The sequence below is a fragment of the Oncorhynchus clarkii genome, chromosome 29 (genome assembly GCF_045791955.1).
Source record: "Oncorhynchus clarkii lewisi isolate Uvic-CL-2024 chromosome 29, UVic_Ocla_1.0, whole genome shotgun sequence".
Lineage (NCBI taxonomy): Eukaryota > Metazoa > Chordata > Actinopteri > Salmoniformes > Salmonidae > Oncorhynchus > Oncorhynchus clarkii.
The window spans coordinates 45,167,658-45,191,116 of NC_092175.1; the positions used below are offsets into that span (position 1 = coordinate 45,167,658).

Sequence of the window (23,459 nt, forward strand, 5' to 3'; positions counted from 1 at the left end):
GTGAAGCAATGGGGACAGGCCCTGGTTGGTGAAGCATGGGGACAGGCCCTGGTTGGTGAATGCAGGCCCTGGTTGGTGGAGCATGGGGACAGGCCCTGGTTGGTGAAGCATGGGGACAGGCCCTGGTTGGTGAAGCATGGGGACAGGCCCTGGTTGGTGAAGCATGGGGACAGGCCCTGGTTGGTGAAGCATGGGGACAGGCCCTGGTTGGTGAAGCATGGGGACAGGCCCTGGTTGGTGAAGCATGGGGACAGGCCCTGGTTGGTGAAGCATGGGGACAGGCCCTGGTTGGTGAAGCATGGGGACAGGCCCTGGTTGGTGGAGCATGGGGACAGGCCCTGGTTGGTGAAGCATGAAGACAGGCCCTGGTTGGTGAAGCATGGGGACAGGCCCTGGTTGGTGGAGCATGGGGACAGGCCCTGGTTGGTGGAGCATGGGGACAGGCCCTGGTTGGTGGAGCATGGGGACAGGCCCTGGTTGGTGAAGCATGGGGACAGGCCCTGGTTGGTGGAGCATGGGGACAGGCCCTGGTTGGTGAAGCATGGGGACAGGCCCTGGTTGGTGGAGCATGGGGACAGGCCCTGGTTGGTGGAGCATGGGGACAGGCCCTGGTTGGTGGAGCATGGGGACAGGCCCTGGTTGGTGGAGCATGGGGACAGGCCCTGGTTGGTGGAGCATGGGGACAGGCCCTGGTTGGTGGAGCATGGGGACAGGCCCTGGTTGGTGAAGCATGGGGACAGGCCCTGGTTGGTGAAGCATGGGGACAGGCCCTGGTTGGTGAAGCATGGGGACAGGCCCTGGTTGGTGAAGCATGGGGACAGGCCCTGGTTGGTGAAGCATGGGGACAGGCCCTGGTTGGTGGAGCATGGGGACAGGCCCTGGTTGGTGGAGCATGGGGACAGGCCCTGGTTGGTGAAGCATGGGGACAGGCCCTGGTTGGTGGAGCATGGGGACAGGCCCTGGTTGGTGAAGCATGGGGACAGGCCCTGGTTGGTGGAGCATGGGGACAGGCCCTGGTTGGTGGAGCATGGGGACAGGCCCTGGTTGGTGGAGCATGGGGACAGGCCCTGGTTGGTGAAGCATGGGGACAGGCCCTGGTTGGTGGAGCATGGGGACAGGCCCTGGTTGGTGAAGCATGGGGACAGGCCCTGGTTGGTGAAGCATGGGGACAGGCCCTGGTTGGTGGAGCATGGGGACAGGCCCTGGTTGGTGGAGCATGGGGACAGGCCCTGGTTGGTGGAGCATGGGGACAGGCCCTGGTTGGTGGAGCATGGGGACAGGCCCTGGTTGGTGAAGCATGGGGACAGGCCCTGGTTGGTGAAGCATGGGGACAGGCCCTGGTTGGTGAAGCATGGGGACAGGCCCTGGTTGGTGGAGCATGGGGACAGGCCCTGGTTGGTGGAGCATGGGGACAGGCCCTGGTTGGTGAAGCATGGGGACAGGCCCTGGTTGGTGGAGCATGGGGACAGGCCCTGGTTGGTGAAGCATGGGGACAGGCCCTGGTTGGTGAAGCATGGGGACAGGCCCTGGTTGGTGAAGCATGGGGACAGGCCCTGGTTGGTGGAGCATGGGGACAGGCCCTGGTTGGTGAAGCATGAAGACAGGCCCTGGTTGGTGAGCATGGGGACAGGCCCTGGTTGGTGGAGCATGGGGACAGGCCCTGGTTGGTGGAGCATGGGGACAGGCCCTGGTTGGTGGAGCAGGGGACAGGCCCTGGTTGGTGACAGGGGACCCCTGGTTGGTGGAGCATGGGGACAGGCCCTGGTTGGTGAAGCATGGGGACAGGCCCTGGTTGGTGGAGCATGGGGACAGGCCCATGGGGACAGGCCCTGGTTGGTGGAGCATGCAGGCCCTGGGGACAGGCCCTGGTTGGTGGAGCATGGGGACAGGCCCTGGTTGGTGGAGCATGGGGACAGGCCCTGGTTGGTGAAGCAGGCCCTGGTTGGTGACAGGCAAGCCCTGGTTGGTGGAAGCATGGGGACAGGCCCTGGTTGGTGAAGCATGGGGACAGGCCCTGGTTGGTGAAGCATGGGGACAGGCCCTGGTTGGTGAAGCATGGGGACAGGCCCTGGTTGGTGGAGCATGGGGACAGGCCCTGGTTGGTGGAGCATGGGGACAGGCCCTGGTTGGTGAAGCATGAAGACAGGCCCTGGTTGGTGGAGCATGGGGACAGGCCCTGGTTGGTGAAGCATGGGGACAGGCCCTGGTTGGTGAAGGCCCTGGTTGGTGGAGCATGGGGACAGGCCCTGGTTGGTGGAGCATGGGGACAGGCCCTGGTTGGTGAAGCATGGGGACAGGCCCTGGTTGGTGGAGCATGGGGACAGGCCCTGGTTGGTGAAGCATGGGGACAGGCCCTGGTTGGTGGAGCATGGGGACAGGCCCTGGTTGGTGGAGCATGGGGACAGGCCCTGGTTGGTGAGCATGGGGACAGGCCCTGGTTGGTGGAGCATGGGGACAGGCCCTGGTTGGTGGAGCATGGACAGGCCCTGGTTGGTGAAGCATGGGGACAGGCCCTGGTTGGTGAAGCATGGGGACAGGCCCTGGTTGGTGAAGCATGGGGACAGGCCCTGGTTGGTGGAGCATGGGGACAGGCCCTGGTTGGTGGAGCATGGGGACAGGCCCTGGTTGGTGAAGCATGAAGACAGGCCCTGGTTGGTGGAGCATGGGGACAGGCCCTGGTTGGTGAAGCATGGGGACAGGCCCTGGTTGGTGAAGCATGGGGACAGGCCCTGGTTGGTGAAGCATGGGGACAGGCCCTGGTTGGTGAAGCATGGGGACAGGCCCTGGTTGGTGAAGCATGGGGACAGGCCCTGGTTGGTGAAGCATGGGGACAGGCCCTGGTTGGTGAAGCATGGGGACAGGCCCTGGTTGGTGAAGCATGGGGACAGGCCCTGGTTGGTGGAGCATGGGGACAGGCCCTGGTTGGTGAAGCATGAAGACAGGCCCTGGTTGGTGGAGCATGGGGACAGGCCCTGGTTGGTGGAGCATGGGGACAGGCCCTGGTTGGTGGAAGCATGGGGACAGGCCCTGGTTGGTGGAGCATGGGGACAGGCCCTGGTTGGTGGAGCATGGGGACAGGCCCTGGTTGGTGAAGCATGGGGACAGGGCCTGGTTGGTGGAGCATGAAGACAGGCCCTGGTTGGTGGAGCATGAAGACAGGCCCTGATTGGTGCAGCATGGGGACAGGGCCTGGTTGGTGGAGCATGGGGACAGGCCCTGGTTGGTGAAGCAGCAGGCCCTGGTTGGACAGGCAGGCCTGGTTGGTGAAGCATGGGGACAGGCCCTGGTTGGTGAAGCATGGGGACAGGCCCTGGTTGGTGAAGCATGGGGACAGGCCCCCTGGTTGGTGAATGGGGACAGGCCCTGGTTGGTGAAGCATGGGGACAGCCTGGTTGGTGGAGCATGGGGACAGGCCCTGGTTGGTGAAGCATGGGGACAGGCCCTGGTTGGTGGAGCATGGGGACAGGCCCTGGTTGGTGAAGCATGGGGACAGGCCCTGGTTGGTGGTGAAGCATGGGGACAGGCCCTGGTTGGTGAAGCATGGGGACAGGCCCTGGTTGGTGAAGCATGGGGACAGGCCCTGGTTGGTGCAACAGGCCCTGGTTGGTGAAGCATGGGGACAGGCCCTGGTTGGTGGTTGGTGGAGCAGCCCTGGTTGGTGATGGGGACAGGCCCTGGTTGGTGAAGCATGGGGACAGGCCCTGGTTGGTGAAGCATGGGGACAGGCCCTGGTTGGTGGAGCATGGGGACAGGCCCTGGTTGGTGAAGCATGGGGACAGGCCCTGGTTGGTGGAGCATGCATGGTTGGAAGCAGGCCCCTGGTTGGTGAAGCATGGGGACAGGCCCTGGTTGGTGGAGCATGGGGACAGGCCCTGGTTGGTGGACATGGGCCCTGGTTGGTGGAGCATGGGGACCCCTGGTTGGTGGAGCATGGGGACAGGCCCCTGGTTGGTGAAGCATGGGGACAGGCCCTGGTTGGTGGAGCATGGGGACAGGCCCTGGTTGGTGAAGCATGGGGACAGGCCCTGGTTGGTGAAGCATGGGGACAGGCCCTGGTTGGTGAAGCATGGTTGGTGACAGGCCCTGGTTGGTGAAGCACAGGCCCCTGGTTGGTGGAGCATGAAGACAGGCCCCGGTTGGTGGAGCATGGTTGGTGAAGCATGGGGACAGGCCCCGGTTGGTGAAGCATGGGGACAGGCCCCGGTTGGTGAAGCATGGGGACAGGCCCCGGTTGGTGAAGCATGGGGACAGGCCCCGGTGGGGACAGGCCCCGGTTGGTGAAGCATGGGGACAGGCCCCGGTGGTGGAGCATGGGGACAGGCCCCGGTTGGTGGAGCATGGGGACAGGCCCCGGTTGCATGGTGGAGCATGGAGCAGAAGACAGGCCCTGATTGGTGCAGCATGGGGACAGGGCCTGGTTGGTGGAGCATGGGGACAGGCCCTGGTTGGTGAAGCATGGGGACAGGCCCTGGTTGGTGAAGCATGGGGACAGGCCCTGGTTGGTGGAGCATGGGGACAGGCCCTGGTTGGTGAAGCATGGGGACAGGCCCTGGTTGGTGAAGCATGGGGACAGGCCATGGTTGGTGAAGCATGGGGACAGGCCCTGGTTGGTGAAGCATGAAGACAGGCCCTGGTTGGTGGAGCATGAAGACAGGCCCTGGTTGGTGGAGCATGAAGACAGGCCCTGGTTGGTGGAGCATGGGGACAGGCCCTGGTTGGTGGAGCATGGGGACAGGCCCTGGTTGGTGAAGCATGGGGACAGGCCCTGGTTGGTGAAGCATGGGGACAGGCCCTGGTTGGTGGAGCATGGGGACAGGCCCTGGTTGGTGGAGCATGAAGACAGGCCCTGGTTGGTGCAGCATGGGGACAGGGCCTGGTTGGTGGAGCATGGGGACAGGGCCTGGTTGGTGGAGCATGGGGACAGGCATGGGGACCCCTGGTTGGTGAAGCATGGGGACAGGCCCTGGTTGGTGAAGCATGGGGACAGGCCCTGGTTGGTGAAGCATGGCAGGCCCAGGTTGGTGGAGCATGGGGACAGGCCCTGGTTGGTGGAGCATGAAGACAGGCCCTGGTTGGTGAAGCATGGGGACAGGCCCTGGTTGGTGGAGCATGGGGACAGGCCCTGGTTGGTGAAGCATGGGGACAGGCCCTGGTTGGTGGAGCAGGGGACAGGCCCTGGTTGGTGAAGCATGGGGACAGGCCCTGGTTGGTGGAGCATGAAGACAGGCCCTGGTTGGTGCAGCATGGGGACAGGGCCTGGTTGGTGGAGCATGGGGACAGGGCCTGGTTGGTGGAGCATGGGGACAGGCCCTGGTTGGTGAAGCATGGGGACAGGCCCTGGTTGGTGAAGCATGGGGACAGGCCCTGGTTGGTGAAGCATGGGGACAGGCCCTGGTTGGTGAAGCATGGGGACAGGCCCAGGTTGGTGGAGCATGGGGACAGGCCCTGGTTGGTGGAGCATGAAGACAGGCCCTGGTTGGTGGAGCATGGGGACAGGCCCTGGTTGGTGGAGCATGGGGACAGGCCCTGGTTGGTGAAGCATGGGGACAGGCCCTGGTTGGTGAAGCATGGGGACAGGCCCTGGTTGGTGAAGCATGGGGACAGGGCCTGGTTGGTGGAGCATGGGGACAGGCCCTGGTTGGTGAAGCATGGGGACAGGCCCTGGTTGGTGAAGCATGGGGACAGGCCCTGGTTGGTGAAGCATGGGGACAGGCCCTGGTTGGTGAAGCATGGGGACAGGCCCTGGTTGGTGGAGCATGGGGACAGGCCCTGGTTGGTGAAGCATGAAGACAGGCCCTGGTTGGTGGAGCATGGGGACAGGCCCTGGTTGGTGAAGCATGAAGACAGGCCCTGGTTGGTGGAGCATGGGGACAGGCCCTGGTTGGTGAAGCATGGGGACAGGCCCTGGTTGGTGAAGCATGGGGACAGGCCCTGGTTGGTGAAGCATGGGGACAGGCCCTGGTTGGTGAAGCATGGGGACAGGCCCTGGTTGGTAAAGCATGGGGACAGGCCCTGGTTGGTAAAGCATGAGGACAGGCCCTGGTTGGTGAAGCATGAAGACAGGCCCTGGTTGGTGGAGCATGGGGACAGGCCCTGGTTGGTGAAGCATGGGGACAGGCCCTGGTTGGTGAAGCATGGGGACAGGCCCTGGTTGGTGAAGCATGGGGACAGGCCCTGGTTGGTGGAGCATGGGGACAGGCCCTGGTTGGTGAAGCATGGGGACAGGCCCTGGTTGGTGAAGCATGGGGACAGGCCCTGGTTGGTGAAGCATGGGGACAGGCCCTGGTTGGTGAAGCATGGGGACAGGCCCTGGTTGGTGAAGCATGGGGACAGGCCCTGGTTGGTGAAGCATGGGGACAGGCCCTGGTTGGTGAAGCATGGGGACAGGCCCTGGTTGGTGAAGCATGAAGACAGGCCCTGGTTGGTGGAGCATGAAGACAGGCCCTGGTTGGTGGAGCATGGGGACAGGCCCTGGTTGGTGAAGCATGGGGACAGGCCCTGGTTGGTGAAGCATGGGGACAGGCCCTGGTTGGTGAAGCATGGGGACAGGCCCTGGTTGGTGAAGCATGGGGACAGGCCCTGGTTGGTGGAGCATGGGGACAGGCCCTGGTTGGTGGAGCATGGGGACAGGCCCTGGTTGGTGAAGCATGGGGACAGGGCCTGGTTGGTGGAGCATGAAGACAGGCCCTGGTTGGTGGAGCATGAAGACAGGCCCTGATTGGTGCAGCATGGGGACAGGGCCTGGTTGGTGGAGCATGGGGACAGGCCCTGGTTGGTGAAGCATGGGGACAGGCCCTGGTTGGTGAAGCATGGGGACAGGCCCTGGTTGGTGAAGCATGGGGACAGGCCCTGGTTGGTGAAGCATGGGGACAGGCCCTGGTTGGTGAAGCATGGGGACAGGCCCTGGTTGGTGAAGCATGGGGACAGGCCCTGGTTGGTGGAGCATGGGGACAGGCCCTGGTTGGTGAAGCATGAAGACAGGCCCTGGTTGTTTGAGCATGGGGACAGGCCCTGGTTGGTGAAGCATGAAGACAGGCCCTGGTTGGTGGAGCATGAAGACAGGCCCTGGTTGGTGGAGCATGGGGACAGGCCCTGGTTGGTGAAGCATGGGGACAGGCCCTGGTTGGTGAAGCATGGGGACAGGCCCTGGTTGGTGAAGCATGGGGACAGGCCCTGGTTGGTGAAGCATGGGGACAGGCCCTGGTTGGTGAAGCATGGGGACAGGCCCTGGTTGGTGAAGCATGGGGACAGGCCCTGGTTGGTGAAGCATGGGGACAGGCCCTGGTTGGTGAAGCATGGGGACAGGCCCTGGTTGGTGAAGCATGGGGACAGGTCCTGGTTGGTGAAGCATGGGGACAGGCCCTGGTTGGTGAAGCATGGGGACAGGCCCTGGTTGGTGAAGCATGGGGACAGGCCCTGGTTGGTGGAGCATGGGGACAGGCCCTGGTTGGTGAAGCATGAAGACAGGCCCTGGTTGGTGGAGCACGGGGACAGGCCCTGGTTGGTGAAGCATGAAGACAGGCCCTGGTTGGTGGAGCATGGGGACAGGCCCTGGTTGGTGAAGCATGGGGACAGGCCCTGGTTGGTGAAGCATGGGGACAGACCCTGGTTGGTGAAGCATGGGGACAGGCCCTGGTTGGTAAAGCATGGGGACAGGCCCTGGTTGGTGGAGCATGGGGACAGGCCCTGGTTGGTGGAGCATGAAGACAGGCCCTGGTTGGTGGAGCATGGGGACAGGCCCTGGTTGGTGAAGCATGGGGACAGGCCCTGGTTGGTGCAGCATGGGGACAGGCCCTGGTTGGTGAAGCATGGGGACAGGCCCTGGTTGGTGAAGCATGGGGACAGGCCCTGGTTGGTGGAGCATGGGGACAGGCCCTGGTTGGTGAAGCATGGGGACAGGCCCTGGTTGGTGAAGCATGGGGACAGGCCCTGGTTGGTGAAGCATGGGGACAGGCCCTGGTTGGTGAAGCATGAAGACAGGCCCTGGATGGTGGAGCATGAAGACAGGCCCTGGTTGGTGAAGCATGAAGACAGGCCCTGGTTGGTGGAGCATGGGGACAGGCCCTGGTTGGTGAAGCATGGGGACAGGCCCTGGTTGGTGAAGCATGGGGACAGGCCCTGGTTGGTAAAGCATGGGGACAGGCCCTGGTTGGTGGAGCATGGGGACAGGCCCTGGTTGGTGAAGCATGGGGACAGGCCCTGGTTGGTGAAGCATGTGGACAGGCCCTGGTTGGTGAAGCATGGGGACAGGCCCTGGTTGGTGAAGCATGGGGACAGGCCCTGGTTGGTGGAGCATGAAGACAGGCCCTGATTGGTGGAGCATGAAGACAGGCCCTGGTTGGTGGAGCATGGGGACAGGGCCTGGTTGGTGGAGCATGGGGACAGGGCCTGGTTGGTGGAGCATGAAGACAGGCCCTGATTGGTGGAGCATGAAGACAGGCCCTGGTTGGTGGAGCATGGGGACAGGGCCTGGTTGGTGCAGCATGAAGACAGGCCCTGATTGGTGGAGCATGAAGACAGGCCCTGGTTGGTGGAGCATGGGGACAGGCCCTGGTTGGTGGAGCATGGGGACAGTTCCTGGTTGGTGGAGCATGAAGACAAGGCCTGGTTGGTGGAGCATGGGGACAGGCCCTGGTTGGTGAAGCATGGGGACAGGGCCTGGTTGGTGGAGCATGGGGACAGGGCCTGGTTGGTGGAGCATGAAGACAGGCCCTGATTGGTGGAGCATGAAGACAGGCCCTGGTTGGTGCAGCATGGGGACAAGGCCCTGATTAGTGCAGCATGAAGACAAGGCTTGTTTGGTGCAACATGGGGACAGGCCCTGGTTGGTGGAGCATGGGGACAGGGCCTGGTTGGTGGAGCATGAAGACAGGCCCTGATTGGTGGAGCATGGGGACAAGGCCTGGTTGGTGGAGCATGGGGACAGCCCCTGGTTGGTGGATCATGGGGACAGGCCCTGGTTGGTGGAGCATGAAGACAAGGCCCTGGTTGGTGGAGCATGGGGACAGGGCCTGGTTGGTGGAGCATGGGGACAGGGCCTGGTTGGTGGAGCATGAAGACAGGCCCTGGTTGGTGCAGCATGAAGACAGGCCCTGATTGGTGCAGCATGAAGACAAGGCCTGGTTGGTGGAGCATGGGGACAGGCCCTGGTTGGTGGAGCATGAAGACAAGGCCTGGTTGGTGGAGCATGGGGACAGGCCCTGGTTGGTGCAGCATGGGGACAGGCCCTGGTTGGTGCAGCATGAAGACAGGCCCTGGTTGGTGGAGCATGGGGACAGGACATCAACAGAGCTTGGTGTTTATTACCAGAGGTCAGGACATCAACAGAGCTGGGTGTTTATTACCAGAGGTCAGGACATCAACAGACCTTGGTGTTTATTACCAGAGGTCAAGACATCAACAGAGCTTGGTGTTTATTACCAGAGGTCAAGACATCAACAGAGCTTGGTGTTTATTACCAGAGGTCAGGACATCAACAGAGCTGGGTGTTTATTACCAGAGGTCAGGACATCAACAGAGCTTGGTGTTTATTACCAGAGGTCAGGACATCAACAGAGCTTGGTGTTTATTACCAGAGGTCAGAACATCAACAGAGGTCAGGACATCAACAGAGCTTGGTGTTTATTACCAGAGGTCAGGACATCAACAGAGCTGGGTGTTTATTACTAGAGGTCAGGACATCAACAGAGGTCAGGACATCAGAGCTTGGTGTTTATTACCAGAGGTCAGGACATCAACAGAGGTCAGGACATCAACAGAGCTTGGTGTTTATTACCAGAGGTCAGGACATCAACAGAGCTTGGTGTTTATTACCAGAGGTCAGGACATCAACAGAGCTTGGTGTTTATTACCAGAGGTCAGGACATCAACAGAGCTGGGTGTTTATTACCAGAGGTCAGGACATCAACAGAGCTTGGTGTTTATTACCAGAGGTCAGGACATCAACAGAGGTCAGGACATCAACAGAGCTGGGTGTTTATTACCAGAGGTCAGGACATCAACAGAGCTTGGTGTTTATCAGATGTATTATAGGTCATCAGATGACCTAATGTTGGAGAAATACCCCACAATGGTACAGATCATGAATACTCCCATTTGCCTTGGTAAAATGTATGTAATAACATAAAGCAAATCACATTTTCACCAACTCTGGGCAGAGTGAGTGTGCACGTTTGAGGCAGCCCAATTCTGATATTTATTTCACCATTTTTATAATTTAAACCTTTATTTAACTAGGCAAGTCAGTTGAGAACAAATTCTAATTTTCAATGAAGGTCTAGGAACAGTGGGTTAAACTGCCTTGTTCACGGGGGAACAGTGGGTTAAACTGCCTTGTTCTCGGGGGAACAGTGGGTTAAACAGTGGGTTATAACTGCCTTGTTCTCGGGGGAACAGTGGGTTAAACTGCCTTGTTCTCGGGGGAACAGTGGGTTAAACTGCCTTGTTCTCGGGGGAACAGTGGGTTAAACTGCCTTGTTCTCGGGGGAACAGTGGGTTAAACTGCCTTGTTCTCGGGGGAACAGTGGGTTAAACTGCCTTGTTCTCGGGGGAACAGTGGGTTAAACTGCCTTGTTCTCAGGGGAACAGTGGGTTTAACTACCTTGTTCTCAGGGGAACAGTGGGTTAACTGCCTTGTTCTCAGGGGAACAGTGGGTTAACTGCCTTGTTCTCAGGGGAACAGTGGGTTAAACTGCCTTGTTCTCAGGGGAACAGTGGGTTAAACTGCCTTGTTCTCAGGGGAACAGTGGGTTAAACTGCCTTGTTCTCAGGGGAACAGTGGGTTAAACTGCCTTGTTCTCAGGGGAACAGTGGGTTAAACTGCCTTGTTCTCAGGGGAACAGTGGGTTAAACTGCCTTGTTCTCAGGGGAACAGTGGGTTAACTGCCTTGTTCTCAGGGGAACAGTGGGTTAAACTGCCTTGTTCTCCTTGTTCTCAGGGGAACAGTGGGTTAACTGCCTTGTTCTCAGGGGAACAGTGGGTTAACTGCCTTGTTCTCAGGGGAACAGTGGGTTAACTGCCTTGTTCTCAGGGGAACAGTGGGTTAACTGCCTTGTTCTCAGGGGAACAGTGGGTTAACTGCCTTGTTCTCAGGGGAACAGTGGGTTAACTGCCTTGTTCTCAGGGGAACAGTGGGTTAACTGTCTTGTTCTCAGGGGAACAGTGGGTTAACTGCCTTGTTCTCAGGGGAACAGTGGGTTAACTGCCTTGTTCTCAGGGGAACAGTGGGTTAACTGCCTTGTTCTCAGGGGAACAGTGGGTTAACTGCCTTGTTCTCAGGGGAACAGTGGGTTAACTGCCTTGTTCTCAGGGGAACAGTGGGTTAACTGCCTTGTTCTCAGGGGAACAGTGGGTTAACTGCCTTGTTCTCAGGGGAACAGTGGGTTAACTGCCTTGTTCTCAGGGGAACAGTGGGTTATAACTGCCTTGTTCTCAGGGGAGCAGTGGGTTAACTGCCTTGTTCTCAGGGGAACAGTGGGTTAAACTGCCTTGTTCTCAGGGGAACAGTGGGTTAACTGCCTTGTTCTCAGGGGAACAGTGGGTTAACTGCCTTGTTCTCAGGGGAACAGTGGGTTAACTGCCTTGTTCAGGGGCAGAACAACAGATTCTTACCTTGTCAACTCAGGGATTCAATCTTGCAACCTTTCAGTTTCTGGCCCAATGATCTAACGACTAGGCTACCTGCAGCCCCATATTGGTTTATGATATTTAATTCACCATTATTGGTCTTTTGACCAATTAACATCAGCTCTTTCTCAGAGCCGATCTAAATTAGTCAAAAAGACCAATAATGGTTTAATAAAAGATCAGAATTGGGCTGCCTGTGTAAATGAAGCCTATGAACTAGACAGACCCAACAGACACGGGAACAGTAGGACATTTCAAATGCACCAATGAAAACCAGAGGCTGTATGTATCCGAGGCGGAGCGCTGCTCTAGGATCAGTGTTTCCTTATAGATCGTAGTGAATAAAATATCCAATATCTGGACAGGAAGGTCAGCATTCCCTCCTCTCAGACACGTGGTTCACACAGCTACAAATCTTATTCCAAAGCTATTTTTTTATTCAAAACAAAAAACATTGTACACAAAAATCAGCCAACTTAAAATAGAAACCCTTCCTCCTACATCCTCATCCAATCTGAGGGTCGAGGTGGAGAACGGTTCGTATGACACCAGTCAACAGAATGAAGTTGACTCTAGATACCGATCTAGGATCAGTTACATTCAACCCTTTCAAATTAGGGCGACAACCAAAAAGCTGATCTAGGATCAGTGAAGCAGAGAAATCATGGCACAGGGGGTAAAACACGAGAAGACGAGAGGCGAGGAGGACAGCTGACAGTTTTAAATAAAAAGACAAGTGTCCGTTGGACATTCGTCTACATCGGACAATAAAGTCGTCTTCTTCGTGCGGATTAATCTGATCGTCATGAGGAGGACGGGAGAGAGAGCGAGAGGGGAGGGGTCATGCTATGAGACAAAACACCGTGTTAGAAGTTTTCAGTTCAGGTGACGAGGGAAGGTGATGGTTTATGGTTACATTAGTTCTGGTGTAGAAAGTAGCAATACTCCCATCTGGGGACTGTAGAGAGAAACTACATCTCCCAGAATTCCTCTGTAGAGCACTTCCAGATGAGGAAGTGTGTGATGATCTGTAGTCCTCCTGATCTAACAGACCTGCTCTTAGTCTCCTAGTCCTCCCGACACATTTTCACACATGTACAATATTCACAATATATACACACACACACACACACACCTCCAGCTCTCACTCTCAGACACACACTAAAGTCCATTATGATAAACCTTGCAGTTTGACCCAACAACAGGGTTCAGATGTCCTCACACACACACACACACAGAGGTGCAGTGATGTCACTTGGAGTCCAGTAGAGGTGTGATGTCCTTGATGCCGTGTTCCGTTGCCACGGTGATGAGGTGATCCAGAGCGTTGAGCCGAGCTAAGAGCTTCACCACCTCCTTGATCTGCTCCCTAGAGAAGGAGAGACAGTTATAACTAGTCTATTAAACATCTAGAAACTCACTGCTAGCCTGCAGTGGTGTAGGGAGCTGGGCGCTAGTGTAGGGCGCTGGGCGCTAGTGTAGGGCGCTGGGCGCTAGTGTAGGGAGCTGGGCGCTAGTGTAGGGCGCTGGGCGCTAGTGTAGGGCGCTGGGCGCTAGTGTAGGGAGCTGGGCGCTAGTGTAGGGAGCTGGGCGCTAGTGTAGGGCGCTGGGCGCTAGTGTAGGGCGCTGGGCGCTAGTGTAGGGAGCTGGGCTCTAGTGTAGGGCGCTGGGCGCTAGTGTAGGGAGCTGGGCTCTAGTGTAGGGAGCTGGTGTAGGGAGCTAGTGTAGGGAGCTGGGCACTGGTGTAGGGAGCTGGTGTAGGGAGCTGGGCGCTGGTGTAGGGAGCTGGGCAATGGTGTAGGGAGCTGGTGTAGGGAGCTGGGCGCTAGTGTAGGGAGCTGGGCACTAGTGTAGGGAGCTGGGCGCTGGTGTAGGGAGCTGGGCACTAGTGTAGGGAGCTGGGCACTAGTGTAGGGCGCTGGGCGCTAGTGTAGGGAGCTGGGCACTAGTGTAGGGAGCTGGGCACTAGTGTAGGGCGCTGGGCGCTGGTGTAGGGCGCTGGTGTAGGGCGCTGGGGGCTGGTGTAGGGAGCTGGGCGCTGGTGTAGGGAGCTGGGCACTGGTGTAGGGAGCTGGGCGCTGGTGTAGGGAGCTGGGCGCTGGTGTAGGGAGCTGGGCGCTGGTGTAGGGAGCTGGGCGCTAGTGTAGGGAGCTGGGCGCTAGTGTAGGGAGCTGGGCGCTAGTGTAGGGAGCTGGGAGCTGGTGTAGGGCGCTGGGCGCTGGTGTAGGGAGCTGGGCGCTAGTGTAGGGCGCTGGGCGCTAGTGTAGGGCGTTGGGCGCTGGTGTAGGGAGCTGGGCGCTGGTGTAGGGAGCTGGGCGCTAGTGTAGGGCGCTGGGCGCTAGTGTAGGGCGTTGGGCGCTAGTGTAGGGCGCTGGTGTAGGGCGCTGGTGTAGGGCGCTGGGCGCTGGTGTAGGGAGCTGGGCGCTGGTGTAGGGAGCTGGGCACTAGTGTAGGGAGCTGGGCGCTAGTGTAGGGAGCTGGGCGCTGGTGTAGGGAGCTGGGCGCTGGTGTAGGGAGCTGGGCGCTGGTGTAGGGAGCTGGGCGCTGGTGTAGGGAGCTGGGAGCTGGTGTAGGGAGCTGGGCGCTGGTGTAGGGAGCTGGGCGCTGGTGTAGGGAGCTGGGCGCTGGTGTAGGGAGCTGGGAGCTGGTGTAGGGAGCTGGGAGCTGGTGTAGGGAGCTGGGAGCTGGTGTAGGGAGCTGGGAGCTGGTGTAGGGAGCTGGTGTAGGGAGCTGGGAGCTGGTGTAGGGAGCTGGGAGCTGGTGTAGGGAGCTGGGCGCTGGTGTAGGGAGCTGGGCGCTGGTGTAGGGAGCTGGGCGCTGGTGTAGGGAGCTGGGCGCTGGTGTAGGGAGCTGGCCCGTGGTGTAGGGAGCTGGCCCGTGGTGTAGGGAGCTGGCCCGTGGTGTAGGGAGCTGGCCCGTGGTGTAGGGAGCTGGCCCGTGGTGTAGGGAGCTGGCCCGTGGTGTAGGGAGCTGGCCCGTGGTGTAGGGAGCTGGCCCGTGGTGTAGGGAGCTGGCCCGTGGTGTAGGGAGCTGGCCCGTGGTGTAGGGAGCTGGCCCGTGGTGTAGGGAGCTGGCCCGTGGTGTAGGGAGCTGGCCCGTGGTGTAGGGAGCTGGCCCGTGGTGTAGGGAGCTGGCCCGTGGTGTAGGGAGCTGGTGTAGGGAGCTGGCCCGTGGTGTAGGGAGCTGGTGTAGGGAGCTGGCCCGTGGTGTAGGGAGCTGGCCCGTGGTGTAGGGAGCTGGCCCGTGGTGTAGGGAGCTGGCCCGTGGTGTAGGGAGCTGGCCCGTGGTGTAAGGAGCTGGTGTAGGGAGCTGGCCCGTGGTGTAGGGAGCTGGCCCGTGGTGTAGGGAGCTGGCCCGTGGTGTAGGGAGCTGGTGTAGGGAGCTGGCCCGTGGTGTAGGGAGCTGGCCCGTGGTGTAGGGAGCTGGCCCGTGGTGTAGGGAGCGGGCCCGTGGTGTAGGGCGCTAGTGTAGGGAGCGGGCCCGTGGTGTAGGGCGCTAGTCTAGGGAGCTGGCCCGTGGTGTAGGGAGCTGGCCCGTGGTGTAGGGAGCTGGCCCGTGGTGTAGGGAGCTGGCCCGTGGTGTAGGGAGCTGGCCCGTGGTGTAGGGAGCTGGCCCGTGGTGTAGGGAGCTGGCCCGTGGTGTAGGGAGCTGGCCCGTGGTGTAGGGAGCTGGCCCGTGGTGTAGGGAGCTGGCCCGTGGTGTAGGGCGCTAGTCTAGGGAGCTGGCCCGTGGTGTAGGGCGCTAGTGTAGGGAGCTGGCCCGTGGTGTAGGGAGCTGGCCCGTGGTGTAGGGAGCGGGCCCGTGGTGTAGGGCGCTAGTGTAGGGAGCGGGCCCGTGGTGTAGGGCGCTAGTCTAGGGAGCGGGCCCGTGGTGTAGGGAGCTGGCCCGTGGTGTAGGGAGCTGGCCCGTGGTGTAGGGAGCTGGCCCGTGGTGTAGGGAGCTGGCCCGTGGTGTAGGGAGCTGGTCCGTGGTGTAGGGAGCTGGCCCGTGGTGTAGGGAGCTGGCCCGTGGTGTAGGGAGCTGGCCCGTGGTGTAGGGAGCTGGCCCGTGGTGGAGGGAGCTGGCCCGTGGTGTAGGGAGCTGGCCCGTGGTGTAGGGAGATGGTCTAGGGAGCTGGCCCGTGGTGTAGGGAGCTGGCCCGTGGTGTAGGGAGCTGGCCCGTGGTGTAGGGAGCTGGCCCGTGGTGTAGGGCGCTGGCCCGTGGTGTAGGGCGCTGGCCCGTGGTGTAGGGCGCTAGTCTAGGGAGCTGGCCCGTGGTGTAGGGCGCTAGTGTAGGGAGCTGGCCCGTGGTGTAGGGAGATGGTCTAGGGAGCTGGCCCGTGGTGTAGGGAGATGGTCTAGGGAGCTGGCCCGTGGTGTAGGGAGCTGGCCCGTGGTGTAGGGAGCTGGCCCGTGGTGTAGGGAGCTGGCCCGTGGTGTAGGGAGCTGGCCCGTGGTGTAGGGAGCTGGCCCGTGGTGTAGGGCGCTAGTCTAGGGAGCTGGCCCGTGGTGTAGGGAGCTGGCCCGTGGTGTAGGGAGCTGGCCCGTGGTGTAGGGAGCTGGCCCGTGGTGTAGGGAGCTGGCCCGTGGTGTAGGGAGCTGGTGTAGGGAGCTGGCCCGTGGTGTAGGGAGCTGGTGTAGGGAGCTGGCCCGTGGTGTAGGGAGCTGGTGAAGGGAGCGGGCCCGTGGTGTAGGGCGCTAGTGTAGGGAGCGGGCCCGTGGTGTAGGGCGCTAGTCTAGGGAGCGGGCCCGTGGTGTAGGGCGCTAGTCTAGGGAGCTGGCCCGTGGTGTAGGGAGCTGGCCCGTGGTGTAGGGAGCTGGCCCGTGGTGTAGGGAGCTGGCCCGTGGTGTAGGGAGCTGGCCCGTGGTGTAGGGAGCTGGCCCGTGGTGTAGGGAGCTGGCCCGTGGTGTAGGGAGCTGGCCCGTGGTGTAGGGAGCTGGCCCGTGGTGTAGGGCGCTGGCCCGTGGTGTAGGGCGCTGGTGTAGGGCGCTAGTGTAGGGAGCTGGCCCGTGGTGTAGGGCGCTAGTGTAGGGAGCTGGCCCGTGGTGTAGGGAGCTGGCCCGTGGTGTAGGGAGCTGGCCCGTGGTGTAGGGAGCTGGCCCGTGGTGTAGGGAGCTGGCCCGTGGTGTAGGGAGCTGGCCCGTGGTGTAGGGAGCTGGCCCGTGGTGTAGGGCGCTAGTCTAGGGAGCTGGCCCGTGGTGTAGGGCGCTAGTGTAGGGAGCTGGCCCGTGGTGTAGGGCGCTAGTGTAGGGAGCTGGCCCGTGGTGTAGGGCGCTAGTGTAGGGAGCTGGCCCGTGGTGTAGGGCGCTAGTCTAGGGAGCTGGCCCGTGGTGTAGGGCGCTAGTCTAGGGAGCTGGCCCGTGGTGTAGGGCGCTAGTCTAGGGAGCTGGCCCGTGGTGTAGGGAGCTGGCCCGTGGTGTAGGGAGCTGGCCCGTGGTGTAGGGAGCTGGCCCGTGGTGTAGGGAGCTGGCCCGTGGTGTAGGGAGCTGGCCCGTGGTGTAGGGAGCTGGCCCGTGGTGTAGGGAGATGGTCCGTGGTGTAGGGAGATGGTCTAGGGAGCGGGCCCGTGGTGTAGGGCGCTAGTGTAGGGAGCGGGCCCGTGGTGTAGGGCGCTAGTCTAGGGAGCTGGCCCGTGGTGTAGGGCGCTAGTGTAGGGAGCTGGCCCGTGGTGTAGGGCGCTAGTGTAGGGAGCGGGCCCGTGGTGTAGGGCGCTAGTCTAGGGAGCTGGCCCGTGGTGTAGGGCGCTAGTCTAGGGAGCTGGCCCGTGGTGTAGGGCGCTAGTCTAGGGAGCTGGCCCGTGGTGTAGGGCGCTAGTCTAGGGAGCTGGCCCGTGGTGTAGGGAGCTGGCCCGTGGTGTAGGGAGCTGGCCCGTGGTGTAGGGAGCTGGCCCGTGGTGTAGGGAGCTGGTCCGTGGTGTAGGGAGATGGTCCGTGGTGTAGGGAGATGGTCCGTGGTGTAGGGAGATGGTCCGTGGTGTAGGGAGCTGGCCCGTGGTGTAGGGAGCGGGCCCGTGGTGTAGGGAGCGGGCCCGTGGTGTAGGGAGCTGGCCCGTGGTGTAGGGAGCTGGCCCGTGGTGTAGGGAGATGGTCTAGGGAGCTGGCCCGTGGTGTAGGGAGCTGGCCCGTGGTGTAGGGAGCTGGCCCGTGGTGTAGGGAGCTGGCCCGTGGTGTAGGGAGATGGCCCGTGGTGTAGGGAGATGGCCCGTGGTGTAGGGAGATGGCCCGTGGTGTAGGGAGATGGCCCGTGGTGTAGGGAGATGGCCCGTGGTGTAGGGAGATGGCCCGTGGTGTAGGGAGATGGCCCGTTGTGTAGGGAGATGGCCCGTGGTGTAGGGAGATGGCCCGTGGTGTAGGGAGATGGCCCGTGGTGTAGGGAGATGGCCCGTGGTGTAGGGAGATGGCCCGTGGTGTAGGGACCTGGCCCGTGGTGTAGGGAGATGGCCCGTGGTGTAGGGAGATGGCCCGTGGTGTAGGGAGCTGGCCCGTGGTGTAGGGAGATGGCCCGTGGTGTAGGGAGATGGCCCGTGGTGTAGGGAGATGGCCCGTGGTGTAGGGAGATGGCCCGTGGTGTAGGGAGATGGCCCGTGGTGTAGGGAGCTGGCCCGTGGTGTAGGGCGCTAGTCTAGGGAGCTGGCCCGTGGTGTAGGGAGCTGGCCCGTGGTGTAGGGAGATGGCCCGTGGTGTAGGGAGCTGGCCCGTGGTGTAGGTGGTGTAGGGAGCTGGCCCGTGGTGTAGGGAGCTGGCCCGTGGTGTAGGGAGCTGGCCCGTGGTGTAGGGCGCTAGTCTAGGGAGCTGGCCCGTGGTGTAGGGAGCTGGCCCGTGGTGTAGGGAGATGGCCCGTGGTGTAGGGAGCTGGCCCGTGGTGTAGGGAGCTGGCCCGTGGTGTAGGGAGATGGCCCGTGGTGTAGGGAGATGGCCCGTGGTGTAGGGAGATGGCCCGTGGTGTAGGGAGATGGCCCGTGGTGTAGGGAGCTGGCCCGTGGTGTAGGGAGATGGCCCGTGGTGTAGGGCGCTAGTCTAGGGAGCTGGCCCGTGGTGTAGGGAGATGGCCCGTGGTGTAGGGAGATGGCCCGTGGTGTAGGGAGATGGCCCGTGGTGTAGGGAGCTGGCCCGTGGTGTAGGGCGCTAGTCTAGGGAGCTGGCCCGTGGTGTAGGGAGCTGGCCCGTGGTGTAGGGAGATGGCCCGTGGTGTAGGGAGCTGGCCCGTGGTGTAGGTGGTGTAGGGAGCTGGCCCGTGGTGTAGGGAGCTGGCCCGTGGTGTAGGGAGCTGGCCCGTGGTGTAGGGAGCTGGCCCGTGGTGTAGGGCGCTAGTCTAGGGAGCTGGCCCGTGGTGTAGGGAGCTGGCCCGTGGTGTAGGGAGATGGCCCGTGGTGTAGGGAGATGGCCCGTGGTGTAGGGAGATGGCCCGTGGTGTAGGGAGCTGGCCCGTGGTGTAGGGAGATGGCCCGTGGTGTAGGGAGATGGCCCGTGGTGTAGGGAGATGGCCCGTGGTGTAGGGAGCTGGCCCGTGGTGTAGGGAGATGGCCCGTGGTGTAGGGCGCTAGTCTAGGGAGCTGGCCCGTGGTGTAGGGAGCTGGCCCGTGGTGTAGGGAGCTGGCCCGTGGTGTAGGGAGATGGCCCGTGGTGTAGGGAGCTGGCCCGTGGTGTAGGTGGTGTAGGGAGCTGGCCCGTGGTGTAGGGAGCTGGCCCGTGGTGTAGGGAGCTGGCCCGTGGTGTAGGGAGCTGGCCCGTGGTGTAGGGAGCTGGCCCGTGGTGTAGGGAGCTGGCCCGTGGTGTAGGGAGCTGGCCCGTGGTGTAGGGAGCTGGCCCGTGGTGTAGGGAGCTGGCCCGTGGTGTAGGGAGCTGGCCCGTGGTGTAGGGAGCTGGCCCGTGGTGTAGGGAGATGGTGCAGGTATATAGCATCCATAATGTGCCTATAACCCCTTTAAAAAGCCTTTATAACATGTAATCACGTACTTGGCGTTCCTCTTGTCGATGTCGGACCCCCCCAGAGAACCTCTCAGCAGAGCAGAGGCCAGGTGGGTGAGGTAACGACAGAAGGGCTCCAGCTGAGGCAGGGTCTGCTGACCTTTCAACCCTACAAACCACTGGGCTGGGAAACACTCCACCACCTACACACACACAGGGTACGCAGACCGACAGACGCACAGAGACAGCCAGCCCGACAGACAGACAGACACACAGACAGCCCGACAGACAGACACACAGACAGCCAGCCCGACAGACACACATACAGCCAGCCAGCCAGCCCGACAGACACACATACAGCCAGCCAGCCAGCCCGACAGACACACAGAGACAGACAGCCAGCCCGACAGACACACAGAGACAGACAGCCAGCCAGCCCGACAGACACACAGAGACAGACAGCCAGCCCGACAGACACACAGAGACAGACAGCCAGCCCGACAGACACAGAGACAGACAGCCCAACAGACACACAGAGAGACAGCCAGCCCGACAGACACACAGACAGCCAAACAGACACACAGACAGCCAAACAGACACACAGACAGCCAGCCCGACAGTCACACAGAGACAGACAGCCCAACAGACACACAGAGAGACAACCAGCCCGACAGACACACAGACACACAGACACACAGACACCCCAACAGAAACATGTTGAACTAAAGTCATCTTAAAACATGGACAAGGTAGAGGTGGGATTCCTCAGGAACGAGGTGTGTGTGTGTGTGCGTACCCTCTGACTCTTCAGTACGCTGTCTTCCCCAGCCTCAGCGTTCTGTAGGGCTGACAGGATGTATCTGTTCAGGGTGGAGTCCAGAGCCAACTCCCTCACCGTGGAACCAGACAATACACCACTCCACTGGAGGATGTTACCTAGCAACTAGAGGAGGGAGAGGGAGTCAATATCTGTTACCTAGCAACTAGGGGGGGTCAATATCTGTTATCTAGCAACTAGGGGGGTCTATATCTGTTACCTAGCAACTAGAGGAGGGAGTCGGAGTCAATATCTGTTACCTAGCAACTAGTGGGGGTCTATATCTATTACCTAGCAACTAGAGGAGAGAGAGAGGCAATATCTGTTACCTAGCAACTAGAGGGGGGAAGAGTCAATATCTGTTACCAAGCAACTAGAGAGAGGGAGTCAATGTCTGTTACCTAGCAACTAGGGGGGTCTATATCTGTTACCTAGCAACTAGAGAGGTGAGAGGGAGTCAATGTCTTTTACCTAGCAACTAGTGGGGGTCTATATCTGTTACCTAGCAACTAGAGGAGTGAGAGGGAGTCAATATATGTTACCTAGCAACTAGAGGGAGGGGAGGGCCTGACTCTCCAGTAGGGGGGGGGCCTGACTCCCCAGCCTCAGCGTTCTGTAGGGCTGACAGGATGTATCTGTTCAGGGTGGAGTCCAGAGCCAACTCCCTCTCCGTGGAACCAGACAATACACCACTCCACTGGAGGATGTTACCTAGCAACTAGAGGAGGGAGAGGGGGGGCTGACTCTCCAGTGGTGGGGGGGGGGGGGGGGGGGGGGCTGACTCTCCAGTAGGGGGGGGGGGGGGGCTGACTCTCCAGTAGGGGGGGGGGGGGGGCCTGACTCCCCAGTAGGGGGGCCCTGACTCCCCAGTGGGGGGGGCCTATGCCCTCCAAAGCCCACCCATGACTGTGTCTCTGCCCAGTCATGTGAAATCCATCGATTAGGGCCTAATTGATTTATTACAATTTAATGATTTCCTTCTAATGAACTGTAACTCTGTAAAATCTTTGAAATTGTTGCATGTTGCACTTAAATACACTACCAGTCAAAAGTTTGGACACACCTACTCATTCAAGGGTTCTAGAACACCTACTCATTCAAGGGTTCTAGAACACCTACTCATTCAAGGGTTCTAGAACACCTATTCATTCCAGGGTTTTTCTTTAATTTTTATATTTTCTACATTGTAGAATAATAGTGAAGACATCACAACTATGCAATAACACATATGGAATCATGTAGGAACCAAAAAAAGTGTTAAACAAATCTATTTGAGATTCTTCAAAGTAGCCACCCTTTGCCTTGATGACAGCTTTGCACACTCTTGGCATTTTCTCAACCAGCTTCATGGGGTAGTCACCTGGAATGCATTTCAATTAACAGGTGTGCCTTGTTAATTAATAAAAGTGAAGTTGTGGAATTTCTTTCCTTCTTAATAAATTTGAGCCAATCAGTTGTGTTGTGACAAGGTATTGGGGGGTATACAGAAGGCAGCAGGTCCCAGTGAAACAAGTGGCTCTCGTCGCAACAGGCCCCCGTAAAAACAGATACAGGCAGGGAGACGCTTTAATTAGAGGAATTAGGAGGATCATGTATTATACGGTTTAACCAAATCATCGTTTTAGCCTCCTAGAAAATTAGGACGTTTTTGTTTTTTTAAAGCGAGGTGACCATGAAGAATGTACATCTCCTACCGATACAACTAATACAAACAAACACAAAATCTCACTCAAAGGGTTGCAATATGAGCCTAGTTAAACGATGTCCCATTAGAGCCGTGGTTCTGGTAACCTTTCCCTTACCTTGACACAGGACCAGAACTGCCTCTGGAAGAAGAGGTAGGGACCACTGTTCTTATTCTCCAACACGCTGGAAGACACCAAAAAAACAGACTTCCTCTAACCAATCGAATGGCTTCTCAGACATTGAATAGTGTATTTCTCTCTTTCCTCACTGTGTCACAGGAGCAATTCAACGTGTAATAATGGGTTAGGCCAGAGTTTCCCCAAACTCAGTCCTGGGACCCCGCCCTGGGTGCACGGTCAGTTTATTTCCCCCTAGCTTGATGAGTGGATTATTTGAATCAGCTGTGTAGGACTGGGGGGGGACCAAAACGTGCACCAGGAAGGAATTTTTAGAAGGACAAGTAGAGAACGGTGTTTGTGACTCACTTCTTGGGGTAAAGAGGTAAGAACACATCATCATCCAGAGTCCTTCTGGTCCTCAATACGATGGTCTTCAGAAACTCCTGGAGGAGGGAAAGACAGGTGAGAGGGTGAGAGAGAGGGGAGAGAGGGGTGAGGGAGGGAGGGAGGGAGGGAGGGAGGGAGGGAGGGAGGGAGGGAGGGAGGGAGGGAGGGAGGGAGGGAGGGAGGGGAGGGAGGGAGGGAGGGGAGGGAGGGGAGGGAGGGAGAGCGGGTATCTAGCTTGGAATATACTTATGTTACCAAACTAGAACATATTGATGTCTTTACATGTATAAGGGTTGAGTGAAGGTGAACCGATGTTACAGAGAAAGGGGAAAGTTAACATTCTGTCAGAACACATCACAGTCAAATATGTCCTATGGAGAGGGTCAAAGGGCAACAGTCTGGGTTCAGACACCGATAAGGAAGGACAGCCGTGGAGTCGGGAGGAGTGAGGAATATGGGCCGAGGTCAGGTGACAAGGACCACCTAAATTCCTGCCTAGCAACAGAGAAGTATTGGCTGTCTGAATGTGTCTAGACTCTGCCTCATAGGAGGGTATAAATATATGTACAATAAACCTGGTTTGAGCTTTACTCTGTCAGAACCAATCATTAAAAACATGAAATGGTTACAACAACAAAAAACTATTTTAATTCTAGGCAGCCGAGGGACTTCAGAACAGCAGGGTGTGTGTGTGTGTGTGTACACTAACCTGTGTGTTCCTGTTGTCTCCATTCAGAACAGTAGGGTGTGTGTGTGTGTTTGTGTGTGTGTGTACACTAACCTGTGTGTTCCTGTTGTCTCCATTCAGAACAGTAGGGTGTGTGTGTGTGTGTGTGTGTGTGTGTACTAACCTGTGTGTTCCTGTTGTCTCCATTCAGAACAGTAGTGTGTGTGTACTAACCTGTGTGTTCCTGTTGTCTCCATTCAGAACAGTAGG

At 59.4% G+C, this 23,459-nt stretch overlaps 1 protein-coding gene across 1 annotated transcript in view; it reads right to left on the reverse strand.

The window, feature by feature from the left end:
* Positions 1–12,046: 12,046 nt before the first annotated feature.
* LOC139388375 (PAX3 and PAX7 binding protein 1) overlaps positions 12,047–23,459 on the reverse strand; it is a 48,904-nt gene continuing 37,491 nt past the window's right edge. Inside the window, exons 14-18 of the mRNA XM_071134992.1 lie at positions 22,502–22,578; positions 22,133–22,199; positions 20,310–20,456; positions 19,562–19,716; positions 12,047–12,995 (exon numbers count right to left, since the gene is read on the reverse strand). Of these exons, the coding sequence (XP_070991093.1) occupies positions 12,878–12,995; positions 19,562–19,716; positions 20,310–20,456; positions 22,133–22,199; positions 22,502–22,578 (564 nt within the window). The 3' untranslated portion in view covers positions 12,047–12,877. The remainder of the gene's footprint in view (positions 12,996–19,561; positions 19,717–20,309; positions 20,457–22,132; positions 22,200–22,501; positions 22,579–23,459) is intronic.